This window comes from Mustela nivalis (assembly GCF_964662115.1).
Source record: "Mustela nivalis genome assembly, chromosome: 14".
NCBI classification, from domain to species: Eukaryota; Metazoa; Chordata; class Mammalia; order Carnivora; family Mustelidae; genus Mustela; species Mustela nivalis.
Window position 1 is genome coordinate 18,590,085 of NC_139033.1, and position 23,012 is coordinate 18,613,096.

A 23,012-nucleotide genomic window follows, 5' to 3' on the forward strand; every position below is an offset into this window, starting at 1 on the left:
TGCCCCCAACACCCAACCCCTGACTCCCCGTCCAGCTTCCCAGGAGGCTTTGAGCTGCCACAATGGCTGGAGCGGGGAGAGACCTGTGCCTCCAGCGGGTGATGACCAGGCACTGCCCCACACTCCCAGAAGACCTTGCAGCTGACCTCTCCCAGGCTACCCACAGACCCCTCAGGAGCAGGGCTAAGGAGGGGAGGGGGGAGGACTGTGTCCACGGGGACAGCCACCCCTTGGCCCAGAACAGTGTCTGCAGGCCGGAGCCCTGGCCCAAAAGTCTAGGTAATTCTATTCTTCGAGATAAGTTTCCAAATATTTAAATATTGCTTTGGATTTAAAAAAAAAAAAAATCCTCTGTGGACTTTGACCCATCCCCAGCTGAACACAAAATTCAAGGAGAGAATTTACAGGTAGACATCTGTACTCCAAACCCCACCTGTATCCGGACCCACAAACCTGCACACCCAGCTCAGGCCTGTCAGATCCCTGAGTCCACTGATCCTCACTTCCGTACGCTCCGTACCAGTGAGGCACCGAGGGTGGGGGTGAGGGGTCTTGGTGGGCTGGGTGGAGCCCGGGCATTCGGGGACATTGACCAGGGAGTGCTGGGGTGGGTTTTGTCCCAGGGTTGCCCAGCCGACCCTAAGGACCCTATGGCAGGGCCCTCAGAGAGATGGGCAGAGCCCCCCCAGCCAGCATTTCTATGCTGATCAGCCTCAGGCCTCGCGCCTGGACCGCTCCCTGCTCTTCTGCGTCTGGGTCCCGTACTGGAACCCCACGGGCCCTCACCAGTTGAATTTTCCGGATGCAGCCCACCCCACACCGCCCCACAGGCGCCCTGGCTGAGTGCCATCACACCGCCTCTCCATCCCTTCAGCGGGAGGACAATGGTCCTCAGTCACATCGGCCGTGGGTGGGCCACCCCTCCTCCAGGGGAGTGCATCCCGGCGAGGGCGCCCTTCTCAGTGCAGGCCCAGGGACAGGGAGAAGGACTGGCGGCGCTCAGGCTCTCCCTGGAGTCTCTCCACTAGAGCCTCCGCTTTGAAACGCTATTGTGCAGGTTCAACCCCCTCAAAAGCATTCAGAACGGAGACTGCAAAGTGCTGGCCTAAGGGAAAGTGCTTTATTGGGTCTGCTTTTTCCAACTTAAAAAGGGTGGGCACATAAAGGCCAGATTTTAAGCTTCCCCCAGAACCCCTGGGCATGGGGGCAAGGGTCCTCAATTCTAGAGAGAGGTGCTCCCAACCCCCCCTTCTAGCACCGAGTGACCTCCTGAGCATCACGTCTGGCCCCTGTAAGCACCTGAGTTTAATACCCGTGGTTGACAGGAAAAGATCATTTTCAGGACTTAAAACACTCAGGTTGCCTCAGGGAGACGGAAGGACAAGGAACTGGTCCACAGCCGGGTTGCCAAAACCGTACCTGCCCCTGGTGGAAGCAAATCACGAAGTGCTGGGCTCCGCGTTTCGGGGAAAGACAGCGCGTCACTGCTTTGCTTCCGTCCCTGATCTGGAGAAGAGGTTTGGCTGCGGTGTGGGCTCGGCTGAGGATGTCCCTGAAAGAGCCCTTTGAGGCCACCATTGCCACCTGTTCCTTTGCAGTTTCACTTGACGGAGAGCAAAGGTAACCTGGCAACAGCGGGAACGCCTCAGTGCTACCAGTTACAGACGGAGTCCCCCCCCCCCCCCGGCGCCCCAACCCATGAGGGAAATGGTCGTGGCTCTAAATAAATTCCCCGGCCACAGCGGAGGCCACGTGCTTTCTGCGGTGGTGCGGAGCAGACGTTCACCGAGTCATCCGCACGCCGGGCGGACCCTCGGTCTCACCCCATCCCCCGTCCAGGTTTCCAACCTCGACACTCGCCTGTGCCACAGCAACTAGAGGATGACTGTGGCGGCTGCCCTGATCAGAAACAGGGTCACCTGGGAAACGCCCGATGACAGAACCCCCTGGTCCAATCCCCGCCATGCGAAAATGCCAGGGGAACTGCTCCCCGAAAGGCAGGCGTGAGCAGGCTCACAGCAGCGCCGTCTGTAAGACCCCCCAAATGCACACCGCTCCGATGCCCGGAAACAGCACAGCGGATAAATGAATGATGCTGTTACCGCGACCGGATGCTATCCAGCAGTGAGACAGAAGAGCCCGGAGAAGAACCCGTAGGAATGACTCGCAGACATTATCAGGACCAAGACACCAGATGCTACAGCATTCCGTTTATCTACAGTGTAAAGACAGGCAAAACTCAGCTACCGTGATATAAAACAGGGGACTAGTTCATTTCAAGAAGGAAGCCAATCAGTATATCCTGGTATATGGAAAAACACTGTAATTTTTGAGAGATTTGAGGGGATACTTCACCAGAGAATAGACCTACATGGCTGACAAGTACATGGGAAGATGTTCAGGGGCCGGTCGGCGAAGCGTCTGCCTTCGACTCAGGTCATGATCCCAGGGTCCCAGCTTGAGCCCCGTGTCTGCCCTCTGCTCAGCATGTAGTCTGCTTCTCCGTCTGTCCCTCCCCCTGCTCGCTCGCTCTCCTGCTCTCAAGTAAATAAAATTTTTTAAAAAATAGATGCTCAACCTCATTAGTCACTAGGGAAGTACAAATCCAAACCACAGGGGTTCACACCTGCTAAAATGGCTCAGACAGGACGGACCACACCGCAGGCTGTAGGCATGCATGTAGCACAGCATTTGTGCAAGACTTTGGCGGTTCCTCGAACAGTTACATATGGGGCTACCACCATATGCATTGATTTCTTGAGGCTGCTGTAACGAACCACCACATATTCAGTGGCTTTAATGCAACACAAATTTATCATCTTGTAGTTCTGGAGACTGTAAGTCCAGAATGAGCCTTCAACGGGCTCCAATCCAGGTGCGGGTGGGGCTGGTTCTGTGGGAGCCTTGGAGGGGGGCGGAATGCTTTCTGCCGCTCCCTTCTAGAGGTTGCCACGGCGCCCAACCTGCTTGCATTTTCCCGTGGTCTGCTCCCCCGATGTGCCCATGGCCACCTCCTGGTTATAGAGACCCCAGCAATCACATTGCACGTCCCCCCGATAATCCCCATCTCTAGACCTTCAACTTCATCACACCTGCAAAGCCCCTCGGCCCTCTGAGGCCTCTTCACGGTGCACGTGCATAGGCTGCTGCCCTCCGTGTCTAACGGAACAACTTGGCCGGAGTTCAAGGCAACGGAAGACACGGGACAGCCGCGATCAGGGATCCACGGACCACACGAAGGTAACCACGCTTCTGTTTCTGAAGGCCTCCGGGGCACCCCAGGCCCGGGGAATGTCTGACCCAAATTTAGCCTGATGGCTCAACTGAAATGCCAGTTCGGGAATGGTGCTCGGAGTCCAGCCCGAATGCCACGCCAACCAGTGAGTTAAAGTATGACCGGGAAGAATTTGGGGAGGAGTAAAACACAGTCTCCTATCTAGTCAGCGAATCGGTGCAATGGGTAAATGAAGGTGACCGAAGCCTGGGGCGTGACACGGCAGAGCTGCACGAGGCTGGCCCGCCTCGGAGCTGAGCACATGCCCCTGCGGGAACAAAGATGCTTCCCAAAGGGCTGCCCCACGACGGCCCGGAGACTCTCACACCAAAGGGACAGATTGGGGATGACATGGGCCAGAGCAGGGGGGTCAGACGGGGCTGCTTATTTGGGGGGTTGTCTTGTGGCGGTTTCTGAGCCTAGCAAACAGCACGGGCCGGGGTGGGGGGTAGATCTGTGCATTTGGAGTTCGGTGTGTTGTTACTGCCCTCGTTTTGAAAGAGTGCTTTTTTCTTCCCTGAGCTTTCAAAGCTTCTGGAAATGACACGGTGGGAAGACAGAGAAATGGTCACTAAGGGCAGAGCATGTGGTCTTTACCATCAAACCTCCCCAGCCGATGCACAGGCTACCGTCTTCGGCACAACCCGGCTTCATCTTCAGACTCGGGTTACAACGCCGGCTTGAGGGGCGTCTGGGTGGCTCAGTCAGTTAAGCCCCTGCCTTCGGCTCAGGTCATGACTCCAGGGTTCTGGGTTCGAGCTCCACATTGGGCTCCCTACTTCTTGGGGAGTCTGCTTCTCCCTCTCCCACTCCCCCTGCTTGTGTTCCCTCTCTCGCTGTTTCTGTCAAATAAAAAAAAATTCTTAAAAACAAAACCAAAAACACACCGGCTTAAAGGAGGCGAGTCTGGGTTACACGGCACCTGAGACGCCGGCTATCACGGACACGATGACAGAGCTGGGCGGACAGAGACTGCATGAAAAAACATCTTGGGACGCCTGGGTGGCTCAGTGGGTTGGACGACTGCCTTCAGCTCAGGTCATGATCCCGGAGTCCCGGGATCGAGTCCCGCATCGGGTTCCCAGCTCCGCGAGGAGTCTGCTTCTCCCTCCGACCTTCTCCTCGCTCATGCTCTCTCTCACTGCCTCTCTCTCAATAAATAAATAAAAATCTTTTTAAAAAATAATTTAGGGGCGCCTGGGTGGCTCAGTGGGTTAAGCCTCTGCCTTCGGCTCAGGTCATGATCCCAGGGTCCTGGGATCGAGCCCCGCATCGGGCTCTCTGCTCAGCAGGGAGCCTGCTTCCTCCTCTCTCTGCGCCTGCCTCTCTGCCTACTTGTGATCTCTGTCAAATAAATAAATAAAATCTTTAAAAAAGAAAAAAAAATAATTAAAAAAAAAAAGAAAAGAAAACATCCTTAAAAAAACCCTCCCTCTGCTGTGTCCCAGCTGCGCAGGCGTTCCAGATGTGCACTCCCAGCTCTGAGCCTCTCAGCGACTGGGGCTGTGAGCGCCTCGTGGCCAGCGCAGAGCGCCGCCTCCACCGCGGGCAGGAGCGCAGGCTCCGGGAGGCCCCTGCCTGTCCGCAGCCTTGGACGGGCCCACGAGCTCTGCACGGTGCCTTCTTCAGGAAGAGGCTGTAAGAAAACAAAATTCAACTCGCCAAACCCTAAAGGTCTTTCTGACTTGATTCAAGGGTTTGAGACTCGGGCGGCATCCGGCCAGCAGGACAGGAGCTCCGAGGAGCTGAGCGACTTTCACAGGCAGAGGGAGCAGGAACGAGGCCATCACCACACAGAGCAGTGGGTTTCTTGGGCGCCCAGGAGTCCCAGCCGGCAAAGCGTCCAACTCTCGGCTTCCCCTCAGGTCATGATCTCAGGGTCACGGGATCGAGCCCCACGTAGGGCTCTGTGCTCCAGGCTGAGTCGGCTTGGGATTCTCTGCCTCTTTCCTTCCCGCTCATCCTCTCTCTCTCCCCAAAATAAATTTCTTAAAATAATAATAAACAAAAATAAAAGCGGTCTGGTTATAGCGACGATACTCCCTTTCGGGGGAAGGCAGGGGTCTAACAGGACCCAAGCAGCGCTGACCAGGCTGTCCTGACAGACCGGCTGAAGAGTCCGTTTCTGGGAGGTCTGAAACTGTCATTGTCCTGGTTTGGGGACCTGAGGCTCGGCACACATGACTCCCCGCAAGGCCCACTGCCTTCTTTGTAGCACAGCCTCGTGGGGACTGAGTGGGTGACACAGGTGGGTGAGGCAGCCACCAGTCCTCTCGTCAACCACTGCCTTGGGCCCAGTGTTCCAGGGGGCTCAGCCCCCGCTTCCACCCGGCTCCAGCCAATGGTGGCACTGCGTGGCTGTCGGAGGGCAGGAGGAGGGGGCAGGCCGTGGGCTTTCTCCATCATCAGATGCGGTTTCTCCCTCAGTTCCTGCCTCCAGCTCCCGCAGGGGCCCCGTCTGGGCTCCGGTGGGGGTCACTGCTGACCTATTCCTCCCTCGGAGTGTGGCGGGGGCTTGGGGCTGCCTGGCCCAGCGGTGTGCAGCTCTCCCTGGGACTCTACTATGTGCTCACTAACTTCCCTCCGTGGAACCGCCTGTTTTCCAGACCGAAACCTGACTGACGAAGCGCTCGGCGACACGCGCTCGTTTTCCAGCCAAGCACTTGCAGATTCACAGACCGGACGCCCCTCTGCAGTAATTATATGTTTACGTGCTTCCCCCTCCCACTTGATTACACATTGAGCGGGAATAATGTAAAACGCAGCTGCTGGGGCTGGCTGGGCCTCCCAGCACCCATTCTCTGGTAGCAAGAGAATCTTCCTTTTATTCAAGAAGACAAAGCACCTCGCTAGCAGCACCGCTCTCCGCACCATCCGGCTCCTGGAGGCCGCCGTGTCATTTGTCACGGAACAAAATTCCCAACCAAGGAGGGGTCATGGGTTTTTGTTGCCATTGGGATACAAATCCGTGTTTTCTGACACCCAGTGGGTATGTGGGCAAGGTGGCATGACTGGTTCGCTTTTCATCACCCTGAACCCAAACTGGGACCCAGGGCCCATCACTCCGACTTACCGCCTTCCTCACAGGAGCCCTTCCACGTGTATAGAGATCAGATCCCACTCAGCTGAACAGAGCGTAAATGCAAGACAATGGACTGTCACGAAAATCTAGACATATGGACCCATTTCCTGTGACTGTTGACTTCCAGCCTCTGCCTGTCACCGTGTGTGATCTTAGGGCAGGCATTCCCTCTGCCTCCCTCAGACCAGCTGTGACTAGTTAGCATGCGGGGCGGGGGACCTCCACAGGGGGGGAAGGAGCTGCCATGCTGCCCCAAACCCACTCTCCCTGTGAGACGCCGGCTGCGTCCCCGACACGCACTCCCCTGTGGGAACGCAGCTCACATAAGCTAGTGACAACGCCCCATCACAGAACAGGAAGGCGCCTTCCAGAGAACACAAGCAGCTTCCAAGTGTTTACAGCAAGCCCCCGTAAGAAGTACGGTTGTGTGTGTGTGGGTGCAGCTGAGATGAAAATATAGAAAGTAGTAACAACTTACAGCCGGGATGTCCTTTTTCCTTTTTAAAGGCGTTGGAGAAAACGGCACTTGACAGTTTTGATCACCCACACAGTGACCCTCCCCCAGCTTGGCAACGCAAACGGGCATCCCAGGGTGACCTGCCTCCCCCTCCCCCACTGTAACGCCTGTAACTCCACTTTGCTTCTTTTTAACCTCACCAGCCACATACACACCCCTAAACACTACAGGGGGATTCCGCCTGTTTGCCTTTTATGCATGGAATCGTGCATGTACTCCAACACGGTCTGCACTTTTCTATCTTGCCTCCTTCGTTCAAGATCGTTTGCAGGGCCCACCAACGCTCTTGCCGACAGCGGCAGCCCGTCTCCCTGCGTTATATCCCATCACGTCTCTCCACACCCCGCAATTTACTCATCCCTTCTACTCCTCATGGACACGGGCTCTTCCCGGTGTGTGGCCACTCAATGAACGGCACCAGAAACATCTGTGTCCAGGGCTCCTGCTGTGGCTGTAGCAATAAACAAACTAAGGAAACAAATAAACAAAATAAAAATTGAATAAACCAAACAGAGGTTGTATCCACTAAGACCCGCGAGGGGCAGATGAAGGTGCGCACTGCCGCCCGCCCCTACCCACTCTTGCTCACGTTGGGGCTTACATTTCTGGGGTCCGAACGGTATCCCACTTGCATTTCCCTGACAGAGATTAAGTTCCTTTCCATGTGTTTATTGTCATTTACGTGTCCTTTTTAGAAAAGCCTCTGTTAATCTTTCACCATTATTATTATTATTATTTAGAGAAACACTGCACGCACCAGTGCGCAGGAGGCAGAGGGAGAGACGGCATCTCAAGGAGATGCCCCGCCGAGCGTGGAGCCCAGTGCAGGGCTCGATCTCACGACCCTGAAATCATGACCTGAGCTGAAACCAAGTCTCGGATGCTTAACAAACAGAGCCACCCAGGTGCCCTCACCCATTTTTTAATTATTTTTCTTACTGATTCATACAAGCTCCTTACATATTCTGCACTTCTGTCAACTGTAGGTGTTCTCCCCTCTCAACAACAAAAAGTCCTAAACACAACATTGGCAAATCAAACCCAGCAATGTATATATAGAATAAAATATCACGACCAAGTTGAGATGATCTGGAAAACTCAGGGTTACTTTAACATTAGAAAATTAATGCAGGGCGCCCGGGTGGCTCAGTGGGTTGGGCCTCTGCCTTCGGCTCAGGTCATGGTCTCGGGGTCCTGGGATTGGGCCCCACATTGGGCTCTTTGCTCTGTGGGGAGCTTGCTTCCTCTTCTCTCTAACTGCCTCTCTGCCTACTTGTGATCTCTGTCAAATAAATAAGTAAATAAAATCATTTTTAAAAAACAAAGAAAATCAATGTAATTCACTTATTAGATTGAAAGAGAAAAATCAAATAATCATCTCACTGCAAAAAGGGCATTTGATAAAATTCTACCATCTTTCATTAAAATACACACACACACACAACCTAATGAACTAGGAATACAAGGGAATGTTCTTCTGATAAAGGGTGGTCTCCAACAGCCCCGACCCTGAGCCACACTCAACAGTAGAGGTGGTAAAACCTTCACACTGAGATCAGGAACAACTGAGCATGTGCACAATGTCCACGTGTCCGCCGTCAGAGCAGAGGCGCTCAGGCTACCAGGCGGGGTGGGTAGAGAGAGAATGGAGGAATGACTGGACGGTAAAGAGAGGGTAGGGCCGGGAAGAAGCAAAGTGGGCATCAGTCACAGACCATATGATTGTCCAGCTCAGGAATCCAAACGAAGCTACAGATAAAGAGTAAGAAAAAATGACGCTGGACAAGGCAGCCAAACACACACTCAGTGTTTTAAGACCGTCTTCTCTGCAACAAGCTATTTGCAAGTGGGACTTAAAGGGATCGCGAGTTTGCGGAGTAAACACTGACAGAACTTTCAACAGATGCATGCCTAGTAGATTGCAGGAGCAAACATCAAGGTGTCAGCCCTCCCCGGGCAGTCCCAGCAGCAACACGTGGAGGCTTCTGGGAAGAACTGGGCAAGCTAATTCTAAGATTCACTTGGAAATGCGGAGAACCAAGGGGACTTTTTCTTCGTGTTTTCATGCTGGTTACGAGCCTCTAAATGGATTCCATAGGCAGCAACGGACTGCGGCCCACAGTTCAAACCCCACTGAACCGGTTCAACAGCTAACCTCCTACGTCCCCCAACACACACATGCTTCAGCGCTTTTGTTTGAAAACACACTTGGGGCGGAATGGACATCCCCGGCTATCAGCGCTAAGACCTCCAGCAGCTTTCCAAAGGACTGAGTCCTGTCCTGTCCCCTCTTTACAGAGAAGAGAGGCTCAGAAAGAACGGAACTCAAAATTCCAGTGGAACTGAAATCAGGGTTAGGAGTGCAACCCAGGTCTTCAAAATCCCATGCCAGGCTGAAAAAGCTATCTGCACCCGGTCTGAAGGCTTCCAGAATCCCTACAGGTCAAAGGACCATAGAACTTTGGCTGGGAGCGTTGGGCCTCACCCAGCTCCCTGAACTCCAGGAAAAGCTTGAAGCAGAGCCAGCATCCCACCAGACCTGCAGGCGCCTAGGGCATCCGGTGGGACTTACCAAGCAACTGAGAAAGCCACGATATGGCCCCTCAGTGGTAGCAAGGCAGCCTTGTAGAGCCACACCGGACCATGGCTCTGTCATGTTCATTCCACAGATAGAAATCCATGCTTGGCCAACTGTGTGCCAGGCCCTAGCCCAGGAACTGGGGATGCTCAGCAGAACCCACAAGACTCCTGCTCTCCTGGAGCCAATACTGGGGGGAGCTATATGTAGGACGTAATGTGAGACGGCGGTTGGTGCTCCAAGGGCAGATCAGCCCCAAGAAGGGAGGACCAGTGCAGGAAATTCTTAGTGTGCACACCTACAGCCAGGCTGAAAAGGGAGCAGAGTTGGGACCTGGATGGGAAGCCTGGCCCAGACAAAGCCAGAAGAGTGACACAGCCAAAGAAATCACAAGAGCAAAGGCCTGAGGTAGGAACTGCTCGTGGCTCAATTTTTAAAACCCTATTACCGTTTATACGCATTACCTTATCTCAACCTTATGAGCAGAAAGAGCTGTATTTCACGGACAAGAGATGTGGGCGGGCGGAAAGAACATCTACTTCACTGCCAGTTGAGGCACAGCTCGGTCAGTGCTCGGGGCCCCAAGAAGTGCTTCTGCACTCCAGCCGCTGGGCAGTCTGCCCTGAAGGTCCAGACTGGACTGGAAGGTGCCACTCTCCTTCAGAATACACAGGTGGGAAAACCCAGGCCCAGGAGAAACGCTCTCGAGTAGCAGTCACTCCACATCCAGGTGGCTGGTCTCCCAGAACCAGGCCCTCTGTACCAATCTCCGCTACTTTTCCCCCACATGAGTCCCCAGACCCTGAAGCCGGGTTACCGGGAGGGCCTTCACGGCTTGCTAAGTAAGCCCTTCAGTTTCTGCCACCGAAACATTCCCAGATGGACCGGATAAGGGTCCCGATCGCCAGGACCCAGAAGTTACCAGGGCCTCAGAAACCTGGAGTGACTGCCCTGGACAGGGCAGGGCCTTGCCCCCAACCCCGGGTCTCCCCAGTCCCCAGCCTCAGAGCTCCCTGGTCCCCCAGCCTCTAGCCTCAGAGCTCCCCGTCCCCTGAATCCCAGCCCCCAGGCTCAGAGCTCCCCGACCCCCCAGCCCCCAGCCTCAGAGCTCCCCGGTCCCCCTGAACCCCAGCCCCCAGCCTCAGAGCTCCCCGGTCCCCCTGAACCCCAGCCCCCAGCCTCAGAGCTCCCTGGCCCCCATGCCCTTGGCCTCAGAACTCCCCGGTCCCCCTGAACCCCAGCCCCCAGCCTCAGAGCTCCCCGGTCCCCCTGAACCCCAGCCCCCAGGCTCAGAGCTCCCCGACCCCCCAGCCCCCAGGCTCAGAGCTCCCTGGCGCCCATGCCCTTGGCCTCAGAGCTCCCCGGTCCCCCTGAACCCCAGCCCCCAGGCTCAGAGCTCCTCGACCCCCCAGCCCCCAGGCTCAGAGCTCCCTGGCCCCCATGCCCTTGGCCTCAGGGCTCCCCGCTCCCCCGCAGCCTCTAGCCTCAGAGCTCCACGGTCCCCCAGCCCCAGCGCTCCCCGAGCTTCCTGCCCCTCGGCCCCTGGGCCCCCAGCCCTCCAGCCCAAGAGCTCCCCAGCCCCAGAATCTCCCGGTCCCCCAGGGCCCAGCCCTCGGCCCCCACCCATGCCCCAGCAGCGGGTAACCAGGAGACCTCGCCCCGGCGCAGGGAGGGGCCGCCCCCGAGAGCCGCGCACTGGGCCTGCGCAGCCCCCGCCCTCCTTCCGCGCAGCGCCCGGCGGGCCCGATGCGGGTAGCGCGTAATCCGGCGCCGCGCTTTCGCCACTGCTCTGGACAACGGTCTGAGAAAACGAACACCACACACGCGCTATCCTTGGAGCACATCAGCTCCTGCCGTGGCGACGCCTCCGAACGCAAAAGGCTAGAACCGAAACACTTCCTGGCGCCTCGAACGGCTCCGAGGAGTAGCGAATCTGCGGAATCTGCTCGCCGGATGTAGGGCTGCCCTGGCCGGAAGTGGCGCTTCCTCCATTTTGTTGCCCGCTATGGCGGCGGTGTCGAGTTGGGGGCCGGGATGCGGCGCTTTTGACTGAGGGGGTAGGCCGGGCGGAGGCATTGGGGACATCCGCGCGGCGCAGAAGAGGACCCGCCTGGACGCCGGAGACGCTGTCATGTACGGCGCGAGCGGAGGCCGTGCCAAAACCGAGAGGAAAAGCGGCGCGAAGGAGGAGGCCGGGCCCGGCGGTGCCGGCGGCGGGGGGAACCGAGTGGAGCTGCTGGTCTTCGGCTATGCCTGCAAGCTGTTCCGGGATGACGAGCGGGCGCTGGCCCAGGAGCAGGGACAGCACCTCATCCCCTGGATGGGGGACCACAAGATCCTCATCGACAGGTCGGTTCCTCCCCTTCCCTCGCCCGCTTGATTTCGTCTGATGTTGACTCGATGGCCAGGACTAAAGAGGGGCTCTGCGGAGCCCGCGGGGGTCTGGGGCGCCCCCTCCTCTGTTCTTCCGTCCCCCCGGTGTCGGAGGGAGGGGGACGGTGAAACCTGCCCTCAGACACTGGCTGGAGTCGCGCGCCGCGCGTGTCGCCGGAGGGATCGTCTCTGCTCCTGCAGCCCCTCGCGACCCCCCGCCCCAGTCGCTGGTTCCGGCTGGCCCCTCGGCGCGGTGGAAGCGGCCCGAGCGCCGGCCTCTCCCGGTCGGCGTTCTCGTGGGGGTCGTGCGCTGCCTCCCTGCTCGCGGCGCTCCCGCGGCTCCGTGCGGCGGCAGGGCGACCCCGAAACGCGCACGCCGCGGCCGCGCGGTTAGAAAACCTTTTGAATCCCGAGAGTTAGGCTTGAGCCGCGCGTGCCGCCTGCGCCCTCCTTGTGGAGCGCCCGCACTTGGCCGGCATGACATTTGACTCCGCCGGCCGCCTCCTCCCCACTGGGACAGTCCGGCCGAGTGACTTGGTTCAGGGCGAGGGGGAAGGTGCCCGTCCGTTGGAAGCCGGTTGACTTGGGCAGGCACTGGCTTTGTTGTTAGAGGTAGTGTGCTTAGGGCTGGTTTCACGGTCTCTTAAAACCGAAGGGAGGAACTGGGACGCAGATGTGTTTCTTTTCAAATCAAACCTGCTTTAGGTAATCGCCCTGGAGGACGTTTAGCCCCTTTGGGCAGAGGGGTCCCGGGACTGGGGATTTCTAAAGCTGTTTGGTTTGAAAAGGACGGCATTACATGGTGTAGGGTGTTTGCTCCCCGCCCCCCCCCCCATATTTTCAGTCCCGCTTTCCTTCTCCTCCTTGGAGTTTTGGCTTGTTGGTTTGGTTTTTTGCCGGTTTGGCAACGCTACGTCTGGGGCCCGGACTGAAAAGCTAACGATGACCAGCCATTTAACTGTGGAATAGTGTCTCCGAGTGAAGGAAGCCCGTCGTTTGATTAAAGCTGGATTCTGCAAAGCCCTGGGACATGACTGTAGGGATGACCTGTGAGCTGCCCAGAATGGACACATTCATGACCAAATAGGCCTTTTTCCATCCCCGACATTGCCGTTTGGAGTTAGATCTAGACAACAGTGACTCTGGAAGGGAGGGTTGCCGGAGCAGGTCTGGACCTGATGCTCCATGCTCTGCTCAAACATGCTGTGCCTTTAATCCTTAGTTTCTGTGATCAGTGTTGCCCGAGTTGTCCCGCAGCTCGCTTTTCCAAAGTGTTACAAAGTGTTACTTGTGATATCTATTATTAAAGCTTGGTGAGCAATGAAGTCTGAGCTCCTTATGCAGTTTTCCGTATCATTCTGTACATGACTGGAGTGAGGTCTTCCAAAACTAATGGGGAGCAAACGCTACACATGTACATGTATAATATTTTCAAATAATGATCTACATTTGTAAGTTAAGGAGGTTTACAGCAAAGTAAAAATAATTTTGAAATTTAATAAAGTGCAATAACTTGGCTACTCTGGAATTTTGGCCTTTTTTTCTTGTAAATGTCTTTTTTTTTTTTAATACTTTTTGGTCCGCATTACAAAAGTCAGCATTAAAAAATCAGGCAGACTTTTGTTTGTCTCTCTATGTTTGTTTTTGCAAGCCTAAATCTGAGTGTTTCTGACTCACTCGTTTATTATCTGATACTGCACATCAACAGCGGCTTCCCTGAATCTTTATGTTAAAAGCATAACCAAAAATGCCCTTTCTTATTCCTAATTTGGCGACAGTGCCTGTTGGTCCATGCACATAAACATGGATGCGTCTTAACGTATGTGATTCCCTGGGGGTGTAAAGTTTAGAAGAAGATATTTATACTGCACCTGCTAATAGTTTTGCTCTGTTTCCAGTGAACCTCCTTAAACTGCACGTATATGTCACTGTTCCTATGTATGTGTGTCTCTCTATCACGTAACCCAGCACTTATTTCCTCAGCCAAGTGGCTAGGGGGCGAGCCTAGCCAAGATTTTACCTCCCATGGACGCAAGTTTCTTTGGTGAAGATCTCTCCTGAGAGTTCGGGACTAGCAGAAAGAAGCGAGGAAATTTCGACCGTTGGGTTCTTACGGATAGGTATTTATGTATTCGGTTTGTGTGAATGTAAGCTATGATATTTGACTTCTCAGAAAAAAAATTTCTAGTTTTTATTTTTTTGCAAATGGCATTGAATGGTTGACCAAATCATAAACGGTAAGCGCTGCCAGTGAAGTGGGCACCATTTATGCTGTTAAAGGATTGTTTACTTTAATTATAAGCCTTATCATATTATACAAAGGAATTTAGACTTTGTTAAGATAACTTGAGTTTTAAAAGTAGGTGAGATGGGACTAGCCAAATTAAATATAAATCTGACAAGATTCTTTTATGTTTAATATTTTTATTTCTTTGTTTTAATTGGTAAGTATATATGTGAAACATCCCACACGAACCAACCTAGACGTTAACTTCTTCCCAGTGACCAGCGTGTTCATATTACAGATATGATGGGCGCGGTCACCTGCATGACCTTTCTGAGTACGATGCTGAGTATTCCACGTGGAACCGCGATTACCAGCTCTCTGAAGAGGAGGCACGAATAGATGCCCTGTGTGATGAGGAGAGGTATTTAGCCTTGCATACGGACTTGCTTGAGGAGGAGGCAAGGCAAGGTACTGCTCAAGAAAAACTTACTTAAGCAACAAACTTTTTAAAATTTTTTAAGTATTTAAAATTTACTCCCATTCATTTTTTTATACTCACTCTTTCTGATATTATCTTGACAGTACCCAGTGGATTGGAAAAACAGGAGTCTTTGCGTTCTGAGAGGACCTCAGGATAGTTTATATATAGAGAGCCACAAAGAATTTTCCCAGCTTTTGAGGGCAGACTGGGATTTGAAAAAACAAAAACCAAACTCTTTAACTGTTCTTCTTTAACAGTATCGTATAAACTAAAATTGATGTTCTTGTCTTTGCCTTAACAATCTTTAATACAGTTCTTAATCCCCAAATTTCTCAGCAGGAAGAAATTTTCCACAAAAGACGTGTATTCTGCTATCTGTGGTAAACGTGTACTGGCAAAAGTACATATTAATAGATGTGAGGTGTGAATTTGTAAAAACATGTTTGCCTCCAAAAGAGGCTGAAAAAAGTGTGTTGTATGCTTTACTGATAGCCACAACTTTAGAAATATGTAAAATTTTTCTCAGTAAGTTTCCATTTGTGTTAATAAAATTCTCATTTTTATTCAAGAGGAAGAATACAAGCGATTGAGTGAAGCCCTGGCAGAGGATGGGACCTATAACGCGGTGGGCTTCACCTACGGTAGTGACTACTATGACCCGTCTGAGCCCACAGAAGAGGAGGAACCTTCTAAACAGAGAGGTGAGGGGAGAAGACTGCGCCGGGTGACGTAGCGTTGGCGGCTGCGGCATACGCAGTGGGAAGGTCTTCAAGGTTCCGGTGCGGCCGCTGAGTACTTGTCACCTCACGGCGACGCAGGCACCATTAGCAGACGCCTTCTCGGAGTAGAACAGAGCTAGAAGCCAGAAAATTAAGTGTTCTTGGAGGTGGAAACTGATTGCAGGCTCATGTCTGCATTAGACCTCATTGCCTTTCGCAGATTTTGCTTGGACTCCGGTAACTGGAAATGACTTACTCTGGAGTCTTTGTTCCTTAACTCATGAGACCCGGTGATTTGCCCTCGGGGTGTTGAAAGAGTAGAGTAGGCGGTAACTGCCCTCGAGTGAACCCCATTCCCTGTGCCCTCCACACCTGAAGTGACAGCCGGGCTCAGCAGAAGGCTGGCTGTGGAGTCGCTTGCTGCTCAGCGGGGAAGAGCCGGAGGACCCACCCCCCTGCCAATTGGACTCAGTAGGACCCGCAGCACGTGCGCCCGTGCGGTGGTACGCAGTCATTGTGATGTGAAATGGAACACTTTAAAATCCTCCTCTGCTGCTTTAACTCTAGGAACTTTGGAAATTAAAAAAGAGTGCCCCAAAGTAGCTGGACTGTGAGCACAGGAACATATACCCTGTCGCTTCGGTAGACTCTGAGAGCACCGTTGTCACAGCCTTGTGCAGCGATCAGACACTAACATCAATCATGACAACGTGAGCCGGAAACTGTAAGGCTGGGTCACTGTGTGCAGGACACTCTTTAAGGGGAAGGAGAACTGTGTGGGGCACCGGCTGGCTCTGTCCATAGGGCACGTGACTCTTCATCTCAGGGCCAAGAATTCAGCTCCACCTTGGGTGTGGAGCTTAAAATAAACAGATAAAAATGTTAAAGGGAAGGAGAACTTTAACATTTTGAATGTTTAACTCTATTCGAATGTTTAAAATAATGAACTAGAATCACATCAACCAGGGCTTTCGTTTTAGGGCTAACACTTGGTTGTTTGGACTTAATTGGTTTCTCCTTCAGTTGCAAACCTCCTCACAGGTCTAAAGTGGTTACGACCGCTCCGTGATGCACCATGGTCTGCCCAGCCTGGTGCGGCCGCCTGGGGGCTCCTGCAGCCTTCAGTGGACGCGCCGGAGGGCGGTCTTGCATGGATGCTTCCTTTTTGCCCTTCCCCTCCTCCTGCTCTCTGCGTTGTGTGCAGCGGTCACGGCTGTGTGGCTGTGTCCGAGGAGCTTGTGATAAGACTTTACAGCTGTCATGGGGACTGTGATCAGTTAAAGCCTCCTTAAGGCATTTCACGCCTTCAGAAGTGAGGACGCAGTGGGAACGTTCTTACAGGTCCAGAAGTAAGCGCTCACTCCTTTGTCCACACTTACCTCTGCTAGAGTTCCGGATAGTAGATTCCGTTTTGTTCCCGAATCGTGTGCATTACGTCTGCTTTAAACACGTAGTGTTTTTCATCAGAAGGAAGGAATACGCACTATATAACTTTGTACCTGAAAAATGGAAATTTATAAAAGCCAAATGTCATTTGCAAGGTCAAGTGACAATCTTTGGAAAAATCCATAATACTAATTTCTTAACCTTCTCTATTAGAGCTGTGCACACTGCCACCATCACCCCAGCCGGCAGGTTTTGTCAGAGAAGTGCCATGGGGTCACGGCCACACTGGTTTGTTCACGCAGCGTCTGGGCAGCCTCTGTGTCTCAACTGCAGAGTCGAGTAGTTGGCCCACAGGGCGCGTGTGGCCGGAAGTGAGCTTACCGTCCGGCATTGTCCTGAAAGTTGCCAACCCCTTTTACACATGTCGGATATAGTCTCAGTATAGTTCAACTTCTCTATAATTACTGAAATTTAAGAATTTCAGTGTTATTTAGTTTGCCCTCGAAGTTACAGTATGCTTTCTCTTAAACATAAAGTTCTCTGTAGTATTTTATAATTTATTTTCCTTTCTGTAGTCGTCCTCAGGACTTTGCCTTATATGCTGATTAAATTTTTTTGAAGATAGATTTATTTGAGAGAGAGCACTACAGAGCATGTGCCTGAGCAGGACGGGGTGGGGGGGCACGGGGAGAAGGAGAATCTGGAGCCGACTTTGCCGAGTGCAGAGCCCAGCCGAGTGCAGAGCCCAGCTCGGGGCCAGATCCCAGGAGCCGAGATCTGGCCCAAGCCAAAATGAAGAGCCAGCGCTCAGCGGACAGAGCCACCCAGGCGCCCTGCTGATCAGTTTTTCCAGTGAAAGTCGGGCCCATGTGAAACTTACCTCTCGGCCTTTTGTGCTTTGCTTATGCTAATGCAGGAAAACGCCGCGCGTACCTGCACACAGTAGAATTCAGGTTGGTGCCCAGTACCACTGACAAGTTCTACTTCAGTGCTGCATTATTTAAAAAAAAAAAAAAAAGTTGGTTTTGGTTTTGGTTTTGGTTTTGGTTTGGGGTTTTTTTTGATGCCATCAGCAGGTCTAAATATTCCTTAATTTTCAAAGTTGCTCTGTCGTGCTGGCATTCTGGGGACACTTGAAGCTTCATGCTGTAAGCCGGCGGCGGCAGCTTTGTGTCTGTGCACCATCCCCTCTTACTCCCGCATGGCAGATTCTCCTTTTCCCGTTTTTTTCCTATCATTATCAAAGATCTTTTTTGTGAGAAAAGGGGATTTGAATTTGAATCTGAGTATTGCAATGGCTGTGTGTTGTTCTGTGCTACTAAAGCCATTTTTCTGTAAATTAAGGTGTGTGTAAGGACAGAGCAGCCCGGTGTAACCTCGTGTCCCACACAGCTCTTGATTCAGGCTCCGCTACTCCGGGAGCAGCAGCTCCAGGCTCAGGGAGACTGTGAGATTTGAAGTTGCTCCTTGACGCTTTGCAAACCAGGGTGTCCGGTGTCCTGCAAACACAATGGGCCATTTGGGCCCTGCTGCCGGGCTGCAGGGCTGCTGATCGCACGAAGCCATCAGGTCTGAGTGTGTCTCTAGTTCTTAGGGGAGAAGAAGGCTGCCTAAGCAGAAACAGACGGAACGGACGGTGTTCATCCGCCCGTATCTCATCAGACTAGAATTCCCAGGTTTTTAGGTACAGTGAAGCCTGCTTATAAGCCCTCCTTAGCTTCGTAGAAGAATTAGATTTGATAGGAAACCTTCAAAATTGTTCATCTCATCAAGAAACCACATGTGGTGGAAACGTTGATTTTTTTTGTTGTTGTTATTGTTTTGTTTTAAGTTTATTTATTTATTTATTTATTTGTGAGAGAGAGAGAGCATGAGAGGCAAGAGAAGGTCAGAGGGAGCAGCAGACTCCCCATGGAGCTGGGAGCCTGATGCGAGACTCGATCCGGGACTCCGGGACCATGACCTGAGCTGAAGGCAGTTGCTTAACCAACTGAGCCACCCAGGCACCCTGGAAACATTGATTTTGATGAAGATTGCATGTTTAATGGTTTTTTTTTTTTTTTGGCAGGAAAACCTAAGTGTGTCATGAAATCCTTTATAATGTTAGCTCTGATAAGTTTTCCCTTAGGTTTTTGTACATTTCACTATGTCCTTTCAGTAGTGATCCCCTGAGAGATTGTGAGATATGCAGGTCCCCTCTGATTCAGGAGGCTCTGACAAGCAGTGTCCTGTGTGAGCCACAGCGGATAGAGCTGTTTGTAGATGGAAATGGGAAAGAGGCGTCTGGTTATTGATGGTAGGGAGGTGGTTTGCGTGTGTCGAGAAGTCTTGCCCGTTACTCTTTTTTTTTTTTTTTTAAGATTTTATTTATTTATTCGGCAGAGAGAGATCACAAGTAGAGAGAGAGGGAGAAGCAGGCTCCCTGCCGAGCAAGGAGCCCGATATGGGACTCGATCCCAGGACCCTGAGATCATGACCTGAACCGAAGGCAGCAGCTCAACCCACTGAGCCACCCAGGTGCCCCTTGCCCATTACTCTTAAGGGCCCTACGGCTTGATGGTGAAATCAGTGTACCATCTGGAGGTCGGGCACCCGTGCTGTGCTGTCTCCCTGGGGATCCCGCAGAAACAACCCAGAGGAGGTCTTAGTGCCAGTTAAACACACAGATCACAGAGCTGGGAGCGGGGAGAACTGACTGCAGGCTGAGCGCTCGCTAAGCAGGGCGCATTGGGGGGAGATGCCTGGAGCTGGGTCTCCGGGAGAGCTCCGTGCCTCAGCGGCCTCATCCGGAGGGGGTTTGTGACGCCCAACGGGCACATGCGGGGCGGGAGAGGAGACGGGCGCGTGTCTCTAGAGGTGATGATGCGAAGGTGAAGAACCAGGGAGCACCACTCACTCTGGTCCCTCTGTCGTTGCTTACTGTTGGTGGCTGCCTTCCTTCCTGGTTGTTGTTCTGAAGTTTTTTATTTTTTATATTTTCTTTTTATACAGAAAAAAATGAGGCTGAAAACATAGAGGAAAACGAGGAGCCTTTCATTGCCCCCGTGGGGCTGAACGTGCCGCCTGATGTGGAGCTGGTACGTGTGCCTCCTGTCCCGGTGCTGCCCATCGTTCCCGCTGTGGGCCAGGAGCGCTGGGCGCAGGGAGCCGGCCGCAGCCCTGACGGCTCTGTAAGGTCGTGGTGCTGTCAGATCTGTGAGTCACGGACACCAGACCACACCCTGTCCTCCTCTGAAGAGAAAGGGAGGAATTCTAACCCAGAGCATCAGGGATTCAAGGAGCTGGCCCTTGGGGGCCGTAGGGCTAAGCCCGCACATTTACCAGAGTGGAGGAAGCGAGTCAGGGTGAGCGGCGAGGAAGCCGTCAGCCACATTCAGGCCCAAGAACAGTCTCGATCACGGCAGTGTGGCTTGTGGGGAAGTGGCTTTATCCTGACATTTGCCAGGGTGGCTTTGGCGGGGTCTTAAGGGAAATGCCTTTACCTTACCTTGCTGCTCTTGTGCCCAGGCTTCCCGTCCCTGGGGACGAAGGCCCAGTGGCATCTCCAGGCCACCTGGCACTCCGGAGGAAGCCTGGGCGGAACTCGTCTGGGCCTGAGTGCTCTGCAGCGGTTCACGCTCCCCTCACGCCACTCTTCCATCTGCGTCCTAAGGGGTTCAGGCTGGGTTACGGTGGGCGTCCCTGGGCGTCTCCTACACTTCCAGCCCTGCACTGGCTGCTTTGCATCTTCTGTGTCATGTAATGCTAAAGGCCCATACGCTAGCTGCTGTGCCTGGCGCCCTTCCGCAGGAGAGGACCGTGGCCGTGCGGGGGAGGGCCCGGAGTGTTGCCTGGGCGCACTCCGCAGGGGTGGGGCGGGGGGATGATGTAGGTGTTCCGGGTGGTTTTTCCCGTGACATTTTTGTGACTGCATTTCTAGTGGCATGGACGCAGGCCTGCCGTGGTTCTGAGCCTCTGGGTGCATGGGGGGCCGAACTCTTGGTGGAAGGTTCTAGCCCTGTTTTCACGTGTCGATGGCAAGTGGCAGAGCCTGCATCCGTCCCGTCCTTCATTTACACACTCACACCCTGTCTTCCTTCGCTTTCTCAGTCTTCGTGCAAGGAGGACTGGAAATGTCTGTGCCTTTTTTTTTTTCTTTTTAAGATTTTATTTACTGGGGCGCCTGGGTGGCTCAGTGGGTTAAGCCTCTGCCTTCGGCTCAGGTCATGATCTCAGGGTCCTGGGATCGAGCCCCACAGGACTCTGCTCTGCGGGGAGCCTCCTTCCCCCTCTCTCTGCCTGTCTTTCTGCCTCTTTGTGATCTCTCTCTCTCTGTTTCAAATAAATAAAATCTTTAAAAAAAAATAAAAGATTTTATTTATTTATTTGACAGACAGATCACAAGTAGGCAGAGAGGCAGGCAGAGAGAGAGGGGGAAGCAGGGTCCCCGCTGAGCAGAGAGCCTGATGCGGGGCTCGATCCCAGGACCCTGAGATCATGACCTGAGCCGAAGGCAGAGGCTTAACCCACTGAGCCACCCAGGTGCCCCATGTCTGTGGATTTTGCTGGCAGGAATTATTGTATTTGTTTCCCCGTTTCCAGCGTTCAGCTAAAGCTGAATGTGCCAGTTGAATGTCGGTTATCCTGAGACTTACGTTACTAGGCTTCCTGTGTGTGGTTCTGGGTTATATTCCTTCTTGTTCTGGAGTGTGCTATTTATTTTACATGAGAGACCCATTAAAAACAAGTTGCTCCCTTACCTATATTTAATGCTGAAAGCTTTTATTTAAGGTTGACTATATGGAATTTTATTTATTTTTATGTGAAAGTTTATTTTTAAACTTTTATGCAGATATAAATGTGGAAGTATAATAGAATTTATTGCGTTGTTTACTTTCTATTAAAGTATTTAATGGCTCTGCATTCTCAGCCAGAGTAAGCGTCCCTAAGCTGTTTAATGGTCTCCTGGAGCTAAAAATAGTCGCTCCCCTTTGGAGACCAGAATAGTAATTTGCCTTCTTGATGTTGAAGAGTTTCTTGTGATAGTATCGCAGAGCGGCCTCTCAAGTGGGACATTGTTTGATTCTGTGGAAACCATGTCTGAGCACTGTTGGGGCACTGCTGGACAGGGTCATCCCCTTCGTACTGGCGTCAGGGCTTGGGGGCAGCGGTTGGTGGTCTGTGACTCACACTGTGACGTTTGGGGGACGGTGTGGAACACGGGGTGCTTGCAGTGGGAGCTTCTGGCCTGTAGGAGGGGGAGCGGTGCTGCCTCTGTGCACGGGGGCCCCTCTCTCGGTAAAGAAAGCAGGCACTGGAGTATTCTTGATGCTGAAACTGGGCTTTTGGAGGAGAGCCTAATGACGGGACCGTGGGATGTGTGAAGAGTGAGTAGTTAGAAATCGTGGCACTTGGGAGACAGATGTCGGTGGGTGTTCGAGACAGGCCGCGGCTGCTGGTGTCCTCCACGAAACCCCAGCAGCCCTCCCAGCTCCACATCCCACCAGGCCCCTACAGTGACCTCACAGCTTTGCTTTAGCTTTTCCTGGCGAGTCTGTGTGTGTTTTCTTGTGTTTCTCCCTTGGTATATAGCCTGGCGTCGTCTGTCCCAGGGTTGTGTTTTCAGCCTCTGTCCCCTTCTCAGGGACCCGGATGCCCATCTTGGTCACCTCCTGAGCTCTCTGTGTGCCTGGTCCTGATTCAGGGTGTACGCTGCCCCCACCTGCTCGTGTTGAGTTGTGTGCCCCCACACCTGGCGCACACCTAGAGCTCCGCTGGGAGTGGGGAGGGAGGGTTGTTCTGGTCAGCCACGGGGGCTGCAAGTGCTGCTGCCCCACAGATCCGGTCAGAAGTTCTTTCTGGGGGAAGCATGCTCATCCGAACACACTTTATGAACCAGAGGAAGAACAGGGCAGGACTCAGTGTGTAATTGCCATCATGCTCAACATTTCCCCCTCTGGGTGAGGGCCGTGCGGGGACCGTTGCCGACCACGTGCTCTGTGCTTTGCTCCTGTCCTCCGTCCACGCAGCACGGGAGCCTGGGCAGCTTGGCCGCCGTGCACTGGAGACACGTTGAGGTCTAGAAGGCTCAGAGCTCTGGCTGATGGGTGTTGAGATTAGAGTGTTGTTGTCATGAGATTAGAGTGTTATTGTCATCATAATTCAGCAGTTCTGTCACCCCAGGATAGGGGCACAGGAAGCATCCTGTGGAGTTCTTGCCTTTTCTTTGGGACCCGTAAGGACTGTTCATGTGTGATGAGTGTGCCCCGAGTGCGCCGTGCCTGTGTGTTCTCCGAGCACCTTGTCTCCAACATCTGTCTCCTCGCAGAATGTAGTTGTGTTTGTGGAGTAACACACGCCACGAGGTCCCATTGTAGCCCCAGGATTTTGAATTTT

At 53.2% G+C, this 23,012-nt stretch overlaps 1 protein-coding gene and 1 long non-coding RNA gene across 3 annotated transcripts in view; one reads left to right on the top strand and one right to left on the bottom strand.

Moving 5' to 3' along the window:
• Positions 1 to 1,098: 1,098 nt before the first annotated feature.
• LOC309848154 lies at positions 1,099 to 6,565 on the bottom strand. Its single transcript, XR_014302861.1, has 2 exons — positions 6,348 to 6,565; positions 1,099 to 4,116 (listed from the first exon to the last, which is right to left on the bottom strand). It is a non-coding gene; the product is annotated as an uncharacterized lncRNA (long non-coding RNA).
• A 4,859-nt stretch (positions 6,566 to 11,424) lies between these two features.
• SFSWAP (splicing factor SWAP) overlaps positions 11,425 to 23,012 on the top strand; it is a 67,780-nt gene continuing 56,192 nt past the window's right edge. Inside the window, exons 1-4 of one of the 2 annotated variants that reach the window (XM_082699345.1) lie at positions 11,425 to 11,800; positions 14,350 to 14,519; positions 15,102 to 15,233; positions 19,629 to 19,714. In XM_082699345.1, coding sequence (XP_082555471.1) covers positions 11,583 to 11,800; positions 14,350 to 14,519; positions 15,102 to 15,233; positions 19,629 to 19,714 — 606 coding nt within the window. In that variant the 5' untranslated portion in view covers positions 11,425 to 11,582. The remainder of the gene's footprint in view (positions 11,801 to 14,349; positions 14,520 to 15,101; positions 15,234 to 19,628; positions 19,715 to 23,012) is intronic. The other variant, XM_082699346.1, reaches the window with a different exon arrangement.